Genomic DNA, 18,938 nt, shown 5'->3' with positions numbered 1-18,938 from the left:
AGGCATGTTTTACTGGAATGTTTTAATATTAAAAACAGTTTGTTCTGGTTCATTGTAAATATTTTTATACTTCACAACTGATATTTAATCTTGAAAAAATTCTAAATGATATTTGGGCTTCCAAACAGCACAGAAAAAGGATATTTGACTTATCAAGTCTATAGTGATGTTTTGGTCCAAGCAAGTCACCTATTCTAATCCCACACCCCCGCTTGCTCCCCATACCCCTTAATATTATTTTTAAACAAATTCACTTTTAAAGGAATTTATGGATTTTGCTTCAGCAGGGGTTTGTGGTATAGAATTATGTTTTCTAACCTCCCTCTGTGTAAAATACATTTTTTTCCAACCTTTACAAAAAAAAATTGAAGGGATCATTTTAAATTTGTGTCCCTTCCTTAAGTCTTGCTGACTAATTATTATTTACCCTATAATAACCCATCATAATATTGAAGGCCTCCATTGGGTTACTCCTCAACTATTTCAGTTTCAGTGGAAAATATTCTTAACTTCTCAAATCTCTTTTCCCAGTAGTGAATTTATGCTACACTTTTTCCATTGTTTTTCTCTCCTTCCTACCTGGGGTGTCCAGAATTGTGTACAGTCGTCCATTTGTGGCCTCGATTGAGGTCTTGAAAAATTCAACATTACTCACTGATTTAGTGTGCTCAATTCCATTTGTCTTTCTCAAGACTTATCTGTTTGTCTTGCCACCATTTAATGACCTATATATCTACTTGGCAAGGTCGCTGTGTTTTAAATTTTAAAAGTCATTCAACCATTTCCTAGTCACACATTCTGTCCTTACTTCTATATACTACTTCAATTTTATATGAATATTTATAGTTAAATAGCAAAATTTAAGCTAATTTGGAAAGCAGAGAAGTAGTGATTGGAGCATGTATAGTTTCTCTGCAGTGGAGGCTGAGTTGCTGAGTTACACAAACTGAGGTACTACTGCACTACCACTGGCGGGAGGGTATAATTACAACATAACAAGTTTATATGGATAGTTTCCATTGTAAATGTGGACATAGCAATTTATGATGGAGAAAGTTGGCACAAATCTGTGACAAAAATGTGAAAACTAGAAATAAGATTTTGTATACATGAAGTGCTCCTAGATATAAAATTTTAAATACGTTGAATGAGAGCAGTCCAAGCATTGACCTGAGTGAAACATTAGTCACTACTCTTTTCTAATACGAGGAACTTCCCTTTACTCCTACGCTTTTGTGGTACTCAACAACCCTCTCTTTATCCATGTAGTCACATTCCCTTTAACTCCATATGCTATTATGTATCAGCTTGGTTCAGGTGATCATATTCAGATCGTGGTTCAAGCCCCACTCCAGCACATAATCTAGGATGACATTCCAATGCATTGTTGTGAGAATGCTACATTGTTAGACGTGCCATCATTCAGATGAGATGGCCTCTGCTCAAGCAGACGTTCAAGATCCCATCACATGATTTTGAAGAAGAGTAATTGTTTTTCTTTGTCCTGGCCAACATTCCTCCCTCAACCATCAAAACAAACTAATTGGCCATTAATTTCATTGCTACTGGTATAGCAGTATTAGTGAAGACAAACGTAGGTCCCTTGCAGTTGGACTCAGGTGAATTAATAATGGGGAACAAAGAAATGGCAGACCAATTGAACAAATACTTTGGTTCTGTCTTCACGAAGGAAGACACAAATGATGTACTAGGGGACCGAGGGTCTAGTGAGAAGGAGGAACTGAAGGATATCCTTATTAGGCGGGAAATTGTGTTGGGGAAATTGATGGGATTGAAGGCCGACAAATCCCGGGAGCCTGATTGTCTGCATCCCAGAGTACTTAAGGAGATGGCCCTAGAAATAGTGGATGCATCGGTGATCATTTTCCAACTGTCTATCGACTCTGGACCAATTCCAATGGACTCTCCCTCCTTTTTTAAAAAAGGAGGGAGAGAGAAAATGGGAAATTATAGACCGGTTAGGCTGACATCAGGGGAAGATATTGGAATCAATGATTAAGGATCAAATAGCAGCGCATTTGGAAAGCAGTGACAGGATCCGTCCAAGTCAGCATGGATTTGTGAAAGGGAAATGATGCTTGACAAATCTTCTGGAATTTTTTGAGGATGTAACTAGTGGAGTGGCCAAGGGAGAACCAGTGGATGTGGTGTATTTGGACTTTCAAAAGGCCTTTGACAATGTCTCACATAAGAGATTGGTGTGCAAAATCAAAGCACATGGTATTGGGGGTAATGTACTGGCATGGATAGAGAATTGGTTGGAAGCAGAGAGTCGGGATTAACGGGTCCTTTTCGGAATGGGAGGCAGTGACTAGTGGAGTGCCGCAGGGCTCAGTGCTGGGACCCCAGCTCTTTACAATATACATTAACGATTTCGATGCAGGAATTGAGTGTAATATCTCCAAGTTTGCAGGTGACACTAAACTGGGTGGCGGTGTGAGCTGTGAGGAGGATGCTAAGAGGCTGCAGGGTAACTTGGACAGGTTAGGTGAGTGGGCAAATGCATGGCAGATGCAGTATAATGTGTATAAATGTTAGGTTATCCACTTTGGTGGCAAAAATACAAAAGCAGAATATTATCTGAATGGTGGCAGATTAGGAAAAGGGGAGGTGCAACGAGACCTGGATGTCATGATTCATCAGTCATTGAAAGTTGGCATGCAGGTACAGCAGGCGGTGAAGAAGGCAAATGGCATGTTGGCCTTCATAGCTAGGGGATTTGAGTATAGGAGCAGGGAGGTCTTACTGCAGTTGTACAGGGCCTTGGTGAGGCCTCACCTGGAATATTGTGTTCAGTTTTGGTCTCCTAATCTGAAGAAGGACGTTCTTGCTATTGAGAGAGTGCAGCGAAGGTTCACCAGACTGATTCCAGTGATGGCTGGACTGACATATGATGAGAGACTGGATCAACTGGGCCTTTATACACTGGAGTTTAGAAGGATGAAAGGGGATCTCATAGAAACGTATAAGATTCTGACGGGACGGGACAGGTTAGATGCGGGAAGAATGTTCCCGATGTTGGGGAAGTCCAGAACCAGGGGACACAGTCTTTGGATAAGGGGTAGGCCATTTAGGACTGAGATGAGGAGAAAGTTCTTCACTCAGAGAGTTGTTAACCTTTGGAATTCCCTGCCGCAGAGAGTCGTTGATGCCAGTTCATTGGATATATTCAAGAGGGAGTTAGATATGGCCCTTACGGCTAAAGGGATCAAGGGGTATGGAGAGAAAGCGAGAAAGGGGTACTGAGGGAATGATCAGCCATGATCTTATTGAATGGTGGTGCAGGCTTGAACAGCTGAATGGCCTACTCCTGCACCTATTTTCTATGTTTCTATGTATACAAAATAGCCTCAATGTTTGCCTACATAACAGCATTGACTGAACTTTCAAAATAGTTTCTGCGACATGATGTATAAATGGAAGCCTTTATTTATTTTGAAAGCCTCTCATGTTTTCCTCAAAAAGATTCCAAGAGCATTGCTAGCAATCTCAAACAAAATTAGAAAATTTACATCACTTATTTACATTTGAAGGAAATATTCAAAAGGACTGAATACTTATGGCAGATCATCTAACTTTTCTCCTGGGGAGCAGCCCCAGCTTACCTTATTGTAGCCTTGTGCACGGAATTTTAGTGACAGATTCCTGTAGTTCTTAAACTGTCAATTGATACATTTACTGTGTTGTATTCTATTAATATTTGTCTTATTTATGCTCTTGTTCTGCTTGATTCCAAGGTTACAAAGTGTGTGGAAAACTATCATGGGGAGGGCAGTGAAGAGCAAAGGGAAAAATTTTGAGAAAAGCCAAGATGTTAAAGCTGAATTCTAATTTTCATCTCATACCTTCAGAGTGTTTGAAAGCCTTGGGACACATGGAGCTGGCAGCAGAGAGCTATGCTAAGGTGGTGGCAATGGCACCGTTGCACCTGGATGCACGCATTTCCCTCTCGACCTTACAACAGCAACTGGGGCGGCCAGAGAAAGCTCTTGAGGCACTGGAATCGATGCATGATTCAGAAACACTAACACATGACGCGAACGCAGCGCAGCAGGTATGAAATGTAATAAGAACATAAGAAATAAGAGCAGGAATAGGCCATTTGACCCCTGGATGCTGCTCCGCCATTCAATAAGATCATGGCTGATCTGATCCTGGCCTCAACTCCACTTCTCCGCCCGTTCCCCATAACCCTTCATTCCCTTATCATTCAAAAAGCTGTCTATCTCCACCTTAAATACATTCAATGACCCAGCCTCCACAGCTCACTGGGGTAGAGAATTCCAAGCCCTCCGAATGAAGAAATTCCTCCTCATTTCCGTTTTAACTGGGCGACCCCTTATTCTGAAACTAACCGCCCCCCCTCCCCCATAGTTCTAGATTTCCCCACGAGGGGGGAACATCCTCTCTGCATCTATCCTGTAAAGCCCCCTCAGAATCTTGTATGTTTCAATAAGATCACCTCTCAGTCTTCTAAACTCCAATGAATATAGGCCCAATCTTCATATGACAACCCCTTCATCTCAGGAATCAATCTCGTGAAACTCCCCTGAACTGCCTCCAATGCAAGTAGATTCCTCCATAAATAAGGAGACCAAAACAGTATGCAGTACTCCAGGTGTGGTCTTACCACCTGTACAGTTGTAGCAGAACTTTCCTACTTTTATACTCCATCCCCCATGCAATAAAGGCCAACATTCCATTTGCGTTCCGAATTACTTGCTGTACCTGCATACTAACTTTTCATGCAGGACTCTCTCTACTGCAGCACTTTGCACTTTTTCTGCATTTAAATTATAATTTGCTTTTCTATTATTTCTGTAATCTCTTTACATTTAAATAATAATTTGCGTTTTTATTTTTCCTACCAAAGTGGATAACCTCACATTTTCCCACATTATACTCGAACTGCCAAATTTTTACCCACTCACTGAGCCTATCTATATCCCTTTGTAGATTCTTTGCATCCTCCTCACAACTTGCTTTCCCACCTATCTTTATATCATCAGTAAATTTGGCTACAGTACACTCGGTCCCTTCATCCAAGTCATTAATATGAATTGTAAATAGTTGAGGTCCCAGCACTGATCCTTGTGCCACACCACTAGTTGCAGTTTGTTAATCTGAAAATGACCCATTTATCCTAACTCTCTTTTCTGTTAGTTAGCCAATCCTCTATCCACGCTAATATATTTCCCCCCAACTCAGTGAGCTCTTGTGCAGTAACCTTTTATGTGGCACATTATCGAATGCTTTCTGAAATTCCAAATACACGATATCTACTGGTTCCCCTTTATCCACCTTGCTCGTTACATCCTCAAGGAGCCCCGGAAAATTTGTCAAACATGATTTCCCTTTCATAAAATGATGCTGACTCTGCTTGACTGCATTATGATTTTCTAAATGTCCTGCTACTACTTCCTTAATGATGGACTCCAGCATTTTCCCAATGAGATATGTTAGGCTAACTGGTCTATAGTTTCCTGTTTTCTGACTCCCTCCTTTCTTAAATAGGGGCGTTACATTTGCGGTTTCACTGTTCGCTGGGACCTCTCCAAAATCAAGGGAATTTTGGTAGTTCATAACCACTGATCCACTATCTCTGCAGCCACCTCTTTTAAGATCCTCGGATGCAGGCCATCGGGTCCAGGGGACTTGTCTACCTTTCGTCCCAATAGTTTGCCTGGTACTTTTTCTCTCGTGTTAGTGATTGTTTTAAGTTACCCCGACCCCCCCGTCCCCAAGTCCCCAATAGCCCCTTGATTATCAATTATTGGGATGTTTTTAGTGTCTTCTATCGGGAAGACCGATACAAAATATTTGTTCAAAGTCTCCGCCATTTCCCTGTTTTCCATTATTAATTCCCCAGTCTCATCCTCTAAGGGACCAACATTTACTTTAGCTACTCTCTTCCTTTTTATCTACCTGCAGAAGCTCTTACTGTGTCTATATATTTCTTGCTCGTCATAAGCTATCTTCTCTCTCTTTATCATTTTTTTTAGTCATCCTTTGCTAGTTTCTAAAAAAATTTCCGAATCCTCCAGCCTTCCACTATTCTTCGCAACATTGTATGCCTTTGTTTTCAATTTGATACCATCCTTTACTTCCTTAGTTAGCCACGGATGGTTCATTCTTCTCTTAGAGTCTTTCTTTCTCACTGGAATATATCTTTGCTGAGAGTTATGAAATATCTTCTTAAATGTTTGCCACTGCTCATCTACAGTCTTACCCTTCAATATATTTTCCCAGTCCACTTAAACCAACTCTACCTTCATACCTTTGTATTTACCTTTATTTAAGTTCAGGACATTAGTTTGAGACCTAGCTTTCTCACCCTCAAACTGAATTTGAAATTCTACCATGCTATGATTACTCTTCTCAAGAGGATCCTTCACTACAAGATCATTAATTAATCCAGACTCGCTACACATTACCAGATCTAAAATAGTCTGCTCCCTAGTTGGTTCCACAACGTATTGTTCCAAGAAACCAACCCACAAACACTCAATCAACTCTTCCTCAAGGCTTCCTGTGGCAATCAATATGAAGATTAAAATCGTCCATGATTATTGCCGTACCTTTCTGACAAGCCCCTATAATTTCTTGATTTATACTCTGTCCTACAGTGTGGCTACTGTTTAGGGGCCTGTAGACCACTCCCACCAGTGACTTCTTTCCCTTTTTATTTCTTATCTCCACCCAAACTGATTCTACATTTTGATCTTCTGAGCCAATATCATTTCTCACCACTGCATTGATCTCATCCCTTATTAACAGAGCTATTCCACCTCCTTTTCCTTTCTGCCTGTCTTTACGAAATGACAAATACCCTTGAATATTCAGTTCCCAGCCTTGGTCACCTTGCTACCACGTCTCTGTAATGGCTATCAGATCATACCATTTATTTCTATTGATGCCGTCAACTCATCTATCGTTACAAATGCTGCGTGCGTTCAGATATAGAGCTTTTATTTTGTCTTTTTACCATTTTTTTCCTACTCTGACCCCACTTTCTGATGCAGTCTTGTGTGTACGCTCTGTCCCTTCCTGTCACACTCTGGTTATTATTACCCCTTTCGCTGCCCTGCACCTTTGCCTTCTCATTTCTCTTTGACTTTTTAAATTTCCACTCACCAGATCCCTCCCCCCCCTACGATTTAGTTTAAAGCCCTATCTACAGCCCTAGTTATTCAATTCACCAGGACACTGGCCCCAGCTTGGTTCAAGTGAAGCCCATCCCGAAGGAACAGCTCCCTCTTATCCCAGTACTGATGCCAGTGCCCCTTTAATTGAAACCCATTTCTCCCATACCAATCTTTGAGCCACGCGCTCATCTCTCTGATCCTATTTACCCTATGCAAATTTGCTCGTGGCTCAGGAAGTAAGCCAGAAATTATTACCTTTGTGGTTCTGCTTTTAATTTGGCCCCTAGCTGCTCATACTCTCTCAGCAGAAACTCTTTCTTTGTCCTACTTATGTCGTTGGTACCTATGTGGACCATGACAACTGGATCTTTCCCCTCCCACTCCAAATTCCTCTCCAGCCCAGAGGAGATGTCCTTAACCCTTGCACTGGGCAGGCAGCACAGCCTTCAAGACTCATGCTCTCGGCTGCAGAGAACAGTATCTATCCCCTAACTATACTGTCCGCTACCACTATCAAATTTCTTTTTGCTCCCCCCCACTTGAATGGCCCCCTGTACCACGGTGCTGTGGTCAGTTTGCTCACCCTCCCTGCAGTCCCTGCTCTCCTCCACACAGGGAGTAAGGACCTCGTACCTGTTAGACAATTGCAAGGGCTGAGTCTCCTCCATTACTACATCCTGGGTCCCCATACGGCCTAACTCATAGTCACACCCTCCTGTCCCTGACCACAGACCAAATTTGAATTATTTAACTTAAGGAATGTGACTGCCTCCTGGAACACAGCGTCCAGGTAACTCTCCCCCTCCCTGATGTGTTGCAGTGTTTGAAGCTCAGACTCCAGTTCATCAACACGGAGCCAAAGTTCCTCGAGTAGCCAACACTTACTGCAGATGCGGTTGCCGTGGATCACACTGGTGTCCACCAGCACTCACATGCTGCAGCAGTAACACATCACCTCCCCTGCCATCTCTGATGTATTTTATTTAATGAATTAAGTTTTCAAGTTTTTAATGTTTAGTTTTTAATCCCGGCTCTTAAATTAAACCAATGCCCAAGAAAAAGAGAGAAATACTGACGAACCAATCACTTCCCTGCTTTCCTATGACATCACACTTTAATTTCTTTTTACTTCTTGCCCTCCCAGGTCCGTTGGCACTGCTCACAGCTAGCTGTTTGGAGTCCCGCTGCTTGGCTCACTCACGCTCTTTATTTCCGGGCTGGTCCCGATCGAGCGCTGTTTGGAGTCCCGCTGCAAGGCTCTCTCACGCTCTTTTATTTCCGGTAATAACCGGTTAATTGCAGTTACAGGACATATATTTCAGTGCAGCTGGAATGCCAAATGCCTGTTGCAAAATAATAATTTACTGGCAACATATTGCATATATTAAAATGGCAGTGAATATTTGGTTTGCCACTGTAGAAATTTGCTTGGTAGTACAGTGGCAAGGATTTTGAGCCTAACTATATTTCACACAAATTCCAAATGAGCATTTTTTTTAACCAATAAGGGAATTAAGGGTTATGGGGAGCGGGCGGGTAAGTGGAGCTGAGTCCACTGCCAGATCAGCCATGATCTTTTTGAATGGTGGAGCAGGCTCAAGGGGCTAGATGGCCTACTCCTGTTCCTAATTCTTATGTTCTTATGAGTTAGCACAATAAAGTAGGCTTAAGGCATAAAGCACAATGGAGTATAATGTAGGGAAGGTTATTCACTTTGGAAGGAAGAATAGAAAATCAGCATATATTTTAAATGGTGAGAAATTTTAAATGTTGGTGCTTAGAGAGATTTGGATGTCCTCGTGCAAGAAACACAAAAAGCTAGCTTTCAGGTACAGCAAGCAATAAGGAAAGCAAATGGCATGTTGGGCTTTATTGCAAGAGGATTGGAGTATACGAGTAAGGAAGTCTTGCTACAATTGTGCAGAGCCTTGGTGCGACCACATCTGGGGTACTGTGCACAAATTTGGTCTCCTTATCTAAGGAAGGATATACTTGCCTGGGAGACGTTGCAACGAAGGTTCACTCGATTGATTCCTGGGATGAGAGGGCTGTCCTCTGATGAAAGATTGCTTATACTCTCTGGAGTTTAGAAGAATGAGAGGTGATCTCATTGAAACATACAAGATTCGGAAGGGGATTAACAGGGTAGATGTTAAGAGGTTGTTTCTCCTGAATGGAGTGTCTAGAACTAGGGTGTCGTCTCAGAATAAGGGGTAGATCATTTAAGACCGAGATGAGGAGGAATTTCTTCACTCAGAGGGTTGTGAATCTTTGGAATTCTCTGCCCCAGATATATTCAATGCTGAGATAGATAGATTTTTGTACTCTAGCAGAATCAAGGGATATGGAGATTGGGAGGGAAAGTGGAGTTGAGGTTGGTGATCTTATTGAATGGCGAAGCAGGCTTGCTTCTCCTAATTCTTATGTTCTAATAATGGAAGAGTTGGCATTCCATCCATCAGCCTATCGCAAGTGCCTCTCTGTTTCAAAAGGTATCAAGTGAATATTCACTGCTACTCACTTACCCTTCCACTTGAAATGCAGAGGGCATAGTTGAATAATGGCTTTAATTAAAAATGACTGTTATTCAAGCTGTTGAATGAATGACTGTCAGCCAAAGGATTGTTGTGTCAAGTCTGACTGACAATATTTGTATTCCTACGTTGGTGAGATTTACAATTTGGTAGGGCTGCTAAATGAAGTACAATCTGTGACTGAGGTACCCCATCTAAAGAAGTTGGGGAAGGAGGGAAGGTGACACTACCCAGTGAAAATGATGGCTGTTGCTAACTGATCAAAGTGGCATTAATGATACTCATGAAGAAAGTGTCAAAGCACCTGCAGAATGGTTGGGGTTGGGGCAACAGGCAAGTAATAGTACTTTTAACAATAATAGCCACTTATTCTGTAGAATTTATAATGGTCAGTTTAACCTATTGAATAAACAATCGTCAGTAAGCCATTTGTAGACAGTATTCTTCAGGAGAAATTGGGTTGGGTTTCATTTTTTTCTCCTCGCATTAATGCATTTAATTGTTAGGTTATCTAATACTCAAGTAATATCTTGTATATCATTCAGGAACTGAAGCTGTTACTCCATCGTTCTACCTTACTGTATTCCCAAAAAAAGTTGCCCGATTATGTGGATGCTTTACTTGCAATGCTAGCAATGCTTTTAAAGGTGAGTTGCAATTTAACTTTTTTCACAAATCCTTAACGAGAGAATCTTTGCAAACCAAAAAGAAAATTGATATGCAACTTGCAATACCAAAGTAAAGTAACCTCTTTTACTTGCATCTATGAGTCCTCTTAATATTGCACCTGTTCAAGTCTGCAGAATTAATCATTTATCTGTAATAATTAGCATAGGCGAAATGTTCAAAAGGCTAGATTATTAGAACTATACAAAATTGTGTGCCAGTTAGATGCACATAACATTGTTTTTACTGAAAACTGTTTGATAAAGTGTGTGAATATATTTCTGTGCATGCAGTTTCCCCCAGCTCAGAATCTTCATGTCAGCACTAGTAAAGATTAAATGGTATGTGAACCTACATCTAATCAAATGGCAACAATAAAAAGTTGTGTTGCCGATTCTCATTAGGTTCATGTTTCGTACTCACCATTATCCTGTGCCAAAAATTGTTAAACTTCCTCGTAAACACAAATCACCTTGTATTTGCTTAAAATAATGCACTGTACAATAATGTAACCATATCTCATCTTCATTGGTGTGAGGCTTTGTAAAGATCAAATTAAATGAGGAGTTAAGCTATACAGACTACGATGGTCCCAGGATTAAACCTGCTCTGTGCTGAGTTAGCAGATCTCTGCTTGGGCAGCAGTAATGGTACTATAGTTGACCTCAGCACCCTGGGCTAGGGAAAGGAAAATTAGCCAGAGTTCCTGTACCTGATCACAATTCAATAGTGCTACTAAAAATGCACTTGTGTGGATATCTGGTGAAGATATGAAGATCGGGTGGAGATTAGCTGTGATTTTTCCCCCGTGGTTTCTGACACTTGCTGTCAAAGCTGACACTTGAATAATGGCTGCTTGGGAGCGATATCACAGGGCACTAATGGAACAGTGAACCTTCAAAGCATCAAGATCTTCAGAAGGGAAAAGGAACAAAATTGGCAGAAAAAGAAGTGGAGCAAAACAAAAAAAAAAAGTTGCATCATCAAGTTAACATGGTAAATATGTTATATTAAAAAAAGAATATTCTGTCCTCGAGTGTTCCTTTCCCATTATGGTGAAGAATTGGAGATTGGCTTCTAGAGCTTTAGTTGGCTGCTAGAAAGTGCATTGGAGTGGCCTGAGTTCACTGACTAGTTGAAATTCTTTTCACATTTTATATAATTGCAACCGAGAAGGCTCAATTTTCCGCAGTGATTTGCGCCGATTTTTTGGCGTGTGCCGCTTTTTTTGGTGCAGGTTTAAAAAATTAAAGTTTCCCCAAGGAACGTGCGCCAGCGTAACTCAGTTAACGATTTTTTTAGGTTCGTTTTTTTTTGAGTCGTAGGAGGCGTAACCTGATGTATGCGCCAGTTTTTGTCAATTATGTAAGTTTGCCTCCCAAAATGTTCTCCTAGGTTGGGATTTGTGACCACTCCCGAAAAACCTTCTAGTGAGTTAAGAAAAACCAGCGCACATTGAAAAATCGGCACAGAAAGACGCCATTGTTTTTCAGCAAAGTTTTGGAGGGAGTCAATATCCATAATGAAGATTGCATTTTTTTTTTACCTTAAAACGCAGTAAATGGAAGTTTGATGGAATTCTTTAAGTTTTCATTTTTTTTTTCAACTGACATGCCACCACCAAACGTCTGCAAACAGGGCTCGAGGGTCGGAGCGTCGGCCGGCAGAATCAGGCCCGGACACTGGCTCGGGGCTCAGTTTCAAAGGAAGCCCGGGGGGGGGGGTGGTTGGGGCGGATATGGAAGGCATCAGCAGCCTGCACTACGTATCAAATCAAGCCCGCGGGGGGGCGGAGGGGAGGGAGCGGGGTGGGGTGAGGGAGTGGGGGGGGGTTTGGGGGGAAGGAGGGGGTGGGGTGAGGGAGGGGGTGGGTTGAGGGGAGGGAGGGGGTGGGGTGAGGGGGAGGGAGGGGGTGGGGTGAGGGGGAGGGGGACGGGAGGGCGGTGGGGGTGGGGGTGGGAGGGCGGTGGTGGTGGTGGTGGGTGGGTGGAGGCTCCCGATCACTGTGCCTGCTCAGACCTGGTGTGGTCCATACAGATCTTGTGGGGAGAGGGGACAAAGAACCTTGTCCTGCCTGTCTATCGTTTTGCAAAGATAAAATTTAAGCATTAGGGCAATACTGACAATGCCATACCCCGTGCAAGCCTTTTGCATTGATTCGACGTCATCGCATGTGGAATCTCAGAACCCGTAGAGTGATGGGCAGGAGGTCTTACCCACGTCGGGTATATCGATGCAGGTGTTCGTATCGGCACCTGAGTAATGCAGACTGTGTCAGAAGGTTGCGTTTTCACAAAGCAGTTGTAACCCAGATCTATGAGTTAGTAAAAGCAGACCTGCAACCTAGACGCTTCAGGAGGACTGCTTTGTCAGTTGAAGTGAAGGTTACAGCTGCACTTTCATTTTATGCATCTCGATCGTTCCAAGCTACAACTGGGAATGTGTGTGCCATTTCTCAACATGCAACACATATCTGCATTCGGCAGGTGACTGTTGCACTATATGCTCGGAGGAATGACTACACAAAGTTCCCCAGGACCGCCCAGGCAATGCGTGAAGGGCTGTGGGCTTCTCCAGGATTCCCAAAGGTACAGGGCTGCATTGATTGTACCCACATCACCTTGCGAGCACCGTTGGAGGATTCTGAGATGTACAGGAACAGAAAAGGCTTCCACTCTATTAATGTGCAGCTCGTGTGTGACGACATGCATCGCATCATGTCAGTTGATGCAAGATACCCTGTGTTCATCCTGCGCGAAAGCGTTATATCTGCCATGTTTCAGCAGCACCCAGAAAGTCAGAGCTGGCTACTGGGAGACAGCGGGTACGGCCTCGCCACCTGGCTCATGGCGCCCCTATGTGTAACCCGGACGGAAGCTGACCGGGAACACAACATGTCGCACATTGCGCAGAGTAATAGAGAGGACCATTGGCATCTTGAAACAGCGTTCTGATGCCTGGACCATTCTGGAGGCTACTTGCAATACTCCCCTGAGATTGTTGTTCAGTTCACTGTTGAATGCTGCATGCTGCATAACTTAGCCACCATGAGGCAGCAGCAGCTGGTAGTAGAAGACCCACCAGAGGTGAGAGTGGCTGATGATAATGATGAGGAAGATGCAGATGACGAGGAGGAGGACAAGGACACAGAAACCATGCAACTACCTGAACCCAGAGCACGACGGCGGAGGGGCGGGCCATCATGCCCCTTTAACGATTATTCGAGCCTTGCGCCAGCAGCTCAGCCGTGAACGCTTTGCTGCCTGAAGGCTCAGCGGCAACTATTCCACATGGACCATGTTTACTGTTTGGACCAGTTCTGTAATGTTGTGTTGTGCTACTGGAACAAATGATGGAAATGATTCTTGTTTACTTCAAAAAGTTGTGTTAATAATCGAACAAATAATGGAAATGATTCAGTTATAATTTAAAATATATTTTATTCAAAAGTTTCAACAAACATTCGTTTACACTTAACTTTAATAAACATATTCTTGTATCAAATTTTAAAGCTTTCACTTAAGATCACTTACAAACTCTAAGATCACTGACAAATCTTAAGATCACTTACTAACTTTTACTAACTTGTAAAATTTACATAAATTACAAAAAACTTTTAATTTGAGAACAGTAACAACAATAATAATAACAACAACGGCAGTGGTCAGTTTCCAACATTCTATAGACTCTGGATCAGTTCCTATGGATTGGAGGGTAGCTAATGTAACCGCACTTTTTTTTAAAAAAAAGGAGGGAGAGAGAAAATAGAGAATTATAGACCGGTTAGCCTGACGTCGGTCGTGGAGAAAATGTTGGGATCAATTATTAAAGATGTAATAGCAGCGCATTTGGAAAGCAGTGACAGGATCGGTCCAAGTCAGCATGTATTTATGAAAGGGAAATCATGCTTGACAAATCTAGAATTTTTTGAGGATGTAACTAGTCGAGTGGACAAGGGAGAACCAGTGGATGTGGTGTATTTGGACTTTCAAAAGGCTTTTTGACAAGGTCGCACACAAGAGATTAGTGTGCAAAATTAAAGCACATGGTATTGGGGGTAATGTATTGATGTGGATAGAGAACTGGTTGGCAGACAGGAAACAAAGAGTAGGAATAAACAGGTCTTTTTCAGAATGGCAGGCAGTGACTAATGGGGTACTGCAAAGTTCAGTGCTGGGATCCCAGCTTTTTACAAAATACACTAATGATTTGGACGGAGGAATTGAATGTAATATCTCCAAGTTTGCAGATGACACTAAGCTGGGTGGCAGTGTGAGCTGTGCGGAGGATGCTCAGAGGCTGCAGAGTGACTTGGACAGGTTAGGTGAGTGGGCAAATGCATGGCAGATGCAGTATAATGTGGATAAATGTGAGGTTATCCACTTTGCTGGCAAAAACATGAAGGCAGAATATTATCTGAATGGTGACAGATTCGGAAAAGGGAAGGTGCAACGATACCTGGGTGTCATGGTACATCAGTCACTGAAAGTTGGCATGCAGGTACAGCAGGCGGTGAAGAAGGCAAATGGCATGTTGGCCATCATAGCGAGAGGATTTGAGTATAGGAGCAGGGAGGTCTTACTGCAGTTGTACAGGGCCTTGGTGAGGCCACACCTTGAATATTGTGTACAGTTTTGGTCTCCTAATCTGAGGAAAGATATTCTTGCTATTGAGGGAGTGCAGTGAAGGTTCACCAGACTGATTCCCGGGATGGCAGGACTGACATATGAAGAAAGACTGGATCGACTAGGCTTATATTCACTGGAATTTAGAAGAATGAGAAGGGACCTCATAGAAACATATAAAATTCTGACAGGATTGGACAGGTTAGATGCAGGAAGAATGTTCCCGATATTGGGGAATTCCAGAACCAGGGGTCACAGTCTAAGGATAAGGGGTAAGCCATTTGGGACCGAGATGAGGAGAAACTTCTTCACTCAGAGAATTGTGAACCTGTGAAATTCTCTACCACAGAAAGTTGTTGAGGCCAGTTCATTAGATACATTCAAAAGGGAGTTCGATGCGGCCCTGACGGCTAAAGGGATCAAGGGGTATGGAGAGAAAGCAGGAATGGGGTACTGAAGTTGCATGATCAGCCATGGTCATATTGAATGGTGGTGCAGGCTTGAAGGGCCGAATGGCCTACTCCTGCACCTATTTTCTTTGTTTCTATGTTTCAAAGAAAGTCTGCACCCATCTCTCCTCCACCTTATTCTCAGACCACCCGCTGTGCTTGATCTTGGTGACTCCACCACCCCTACCCGCAGGCGATGGTGCAGTGTTACTTGGGTTGGTACCAAGCTTATTCTTTCAAATATCTCGGGTAATGCGCACTTCTTGATGGGGGGAGGCGTCAGCCGGTAATGTGGAATACCCGGCTTGGGCCTCTTCAGAGGCTGGTCTGGGGATTGGAGTGAGAATGGCAGTTGATTCTGTCAATAGGCGCAGGGTTTGGGCGTGTTCCATTATTATTAACTCCGACATTCCCTCCCTCATGTTCGCCGACAGTGTCTCACCTAACTGTGACATGCCCTCCCTCATGTTGAGCAAAAGTGTGTCAACTACCTGCAACATTCCCTCCCTCATGTTCACTGACAGTTCATGAGCTACCTGCGACATTCCCTCCCTCATGTTCCCGGACCGCGTTCCCATTTCTCATGTGAATGTCGTTGCTTCTCCCGACAGTCCCGATACCTCATCACCCCATTGATGGTGTCCAGGCGTGCTCATGTAAGGTCAGTGCTCTCCGCACTCATTGCCATCATGTCAACCATATCTGTTAGATCCTGTACCTCAGGAGAGCGGAGTCGAGCTCTCCTTCCCCATCTCACCCTGGGTGTGGCTCGCAGCATCCCACTGGGACCCGCAGCCTGGGACGGTGGGGCCTTGGGTGTGCCTCGCTGCTCCACACTGGGACCTGCAGCTTCGGACTGTGGGGGCCTGGGTGTGCCTTGCTGCATCCCACTGGGGCCCGTAGCCTCAGACAATGGGAAACCATGGACTGCACCGCCAACACTCAAACCACTACTCAGCGAAAGGGCTAGCACCTCAATGGGCAGCACCTGCACCACCTCCAATGTGAGTACAACAGTGGGGACTTCATCCACCCCTCTCCCTCACCCCCATCCTCTTGGTCTGGAAGGTGCGTTTGGAAGATGTTCTCCTCTTCAGGCTAGTCCTCGTCTGAATCTTCTTCTGCATCGTCAGGGTTGGCCTCAAGTTCTGCAAAATATAACAGAACGAATAAAAGGTTACCAGCAGAGGAGGCACACACAGCGCAGGCAGGAGGCTGATTTGAAGGACCATGATGAAGGATAGCACATTGCATCAACCGAAGCGTAGCTGAGGGAGACATCCCCATGAACCGAAGCATGGCTAGCTCGCGCAGTACTTAACATTTAGGAAAGCCAGACTCTGGAATTTGCAGGACTTGCCTTCTCTCTCTCGAGTGTGAACCCAGCTTGTGCAGTGGTGGTTGCTTTTCTCCAGGCAGGACCCATCAAAGCAGCGACCCTCTCTTCCAACAGTGTCAGTGGGTGCAGATTTGCCGGGCCTCCTCCTGTTCAAGTTCTTTCTCGTTTGTTGTGTGCAACTTTCCTCTGCAAAGATGAAAACCTAACTTTTTAGAGAGGGTGTCTTTCTGCTGGGTGGAACATTTACAATTGCAATTCCATTGAAAAATGAAAATATTACTTACACTAACTATTGGACCAAGGTCCTGCCACTTCCTTTTGCACTGACTTCCAGACCACGGGGTGGTCACCATTGCACAGTAATCTTCTGCAAGTTGGTTCCAGCGTTTCTTCATTTCTTTGGGTGGAACTTTTATGTGACCTCTGTTGGTGTGCAGCTTTTGCCATCTGGCCTCAATCACAGTAACTAGTGCCTCCACTTCATCCTGTAAGAAATTCTTGGTCCTTGCGCCATGTTGCATCTTGTATTGCAGCTCCATTTTTCCAATGAGAGTTAAAGTTCTCGCACACAATTGGCTCTTTAAAAATGGCCGATTGCAGACCGGGAGCTGTACTGCATATGTGCGCCGATGGGAATCACTTCAAAAACGTCCTTTATTTTTCCTGCATGTGCACAGAAGGAGTTTTTTGGCGCAGACATTTGTGTTCCACCCTCCTGAGGCTACAGGACAGGCTGCGCAGCGCCAATTAAAAAAAACTAGAGCGGGGAAACTTGGCACATTTATTTTTGGAGCAGTTGTGGCCTAGAAAAATGGGCATAACTCTGGCAATACGCCGAAATTTTCATGAATATTCTCAACATGGCAATTCCAGAAGGATACATGGTGGTGTAAGTGTATATTTGTACAGTACATCAACATGCTTAAAAACCGAATGCTGATAATATTGTCTGACAGTATAAAGAAATAAAATTAATAGGCATAGTTTGAACAACAAAATTGCTACGGCATACATAAGAAATAGGAGCAGGAGTGGGCCATTTGGCCCCTCGAGCCTGCTCCGCCATTCAATAAGATCATGGCTGATCTGATCATGGACTCAGTTCCATTTCCCTGCCCGCTCCCCATAACCCTTTATTACCTTATCACTCAAAAATCTGTCTATCTCTGCCTTAAATATATTCAATGACCCAGCCTCCACAGCTCTCTGGGGCAGAGAATTCCATAGATTTACAACCCTCTGAGAGAAGAAATTTCTCCTCATCTCAGTTTTAAATGGGCAGCCCCTTAATCTGAGACTATGTCCCCTAGTTTTAGTTTCCCCGATGAGTGGAAATATCCTCTCTGCATCCACCTTGTCGAGCACCCTCAATGGGCCCAAGTTTCCACATGATTCGCGCCTGATTTTTAGGAGCAACTGGTGGAGAACGGACTATTTTAGAAATCGCAATTCTCCACATTTTTTTTTCTGCAGTTCTAGTCAGGTAGAACAGTTCTAGTTTAGAACAGAATTTTTTCTTCAAAAGGGGGCGTGTCCGGCCACTGACGCCTGATTTGAAAGTTTCCACAGTGAAAATGTGCTCCAAACTAAAGTAGAATGGAGCCAGTGAAGATTTTTGTAGAACTGAAAAAACCTGTTCTACACATTAAAAAATCAGGCGCAGGTTACAAATTAGGTGTCCAGAACGAGGTGGGGGGAGGGGGTGGGGGAAGGGAACTCATTAAATTCGACAATAAATCCTTATTTATACTTCTACAAATATTATACAAATAAATCCAACCTGAATAAACATTTATAAGCCAAGAAAAGATTAAATAAACCATCTTCCTACCTGTGTGAAAGTGCTTCAGCCAGGGAGAATTCTGCAGCCGTTCGTGCCGCTGAGAGGGAGGGGGAAAGAGAGAGAGAGAGGGGGAGGGAGAGAGAGGGGGGGGGGGGGAGAGAGAGAGAGAAGGAGGGGGGGGAGGGAGGGAGAGAGAGAGAGGGGGGGAGGGGAAGAGAGAGGGGGGGGAGGGAGAGAGAGAGGGGGGGGAGGGAGAGAGAGAGGGGGGGAGGGAGAGAGAGGGGGGAGGGAGGGAGAGAGAGAGAGAGGGGAGGGAGAGAGATGGGGGAGGGAGGGGAGAGAGAGAGAGAGGGGGGGAGGGAGGGAGAGAGAGAGG

General features: G+C 43.8%; 1 protein-coding gene across 2 annotated transcripts in view; it reads left to right on the top strand.

Annotated features, from left to right (window-relative positions):
- gtf3c3 (general transcription factor IIIC, polypeptide 3) overlaps window positions 1-18,938 on the top strand; it is a 135,826-nt gene that overhangs the window by 77,445 nt on the left and 39,443 nt on the right. For both annotated transcript variants that reach the window (XM_070875905.1, XM_070875906.1), the window contains exons 11-12: window positions 3,873-4,075; window positions 10,246-10,347. In XM_070875905.1, the coding sequence (XP_070732006.1) occupies window positions 3,873-4,075; window positions 10,246-10,347 (305 nt within the window). The remainder of the gene's footprint in view (window positions 1-3,872; window positions 4,076-10,245; window positions 10,348-18,938) is intronic.

The sequence above is a fragment of the Pristiophorus japonicus genome, chromosome 3, assembly GCF_044704955.1.
Source record: "Pristiophorus japonicus isolate sPriJap1 chromosome 3, sPriJap1.hap1, whole genome shotgun sequence".
Lineage (NCBI taxonomy): Eukaryota > Metazoa > Chordata > Chondrichthyes > Pristiophoridae > Pristiophorus > Pristiophorus japonicus.
The sequence above is the reverse complement of the archived record's forward strand: the minus strand, read 5'-3'. Positions and strand labels throughout refer to the sequence as shown.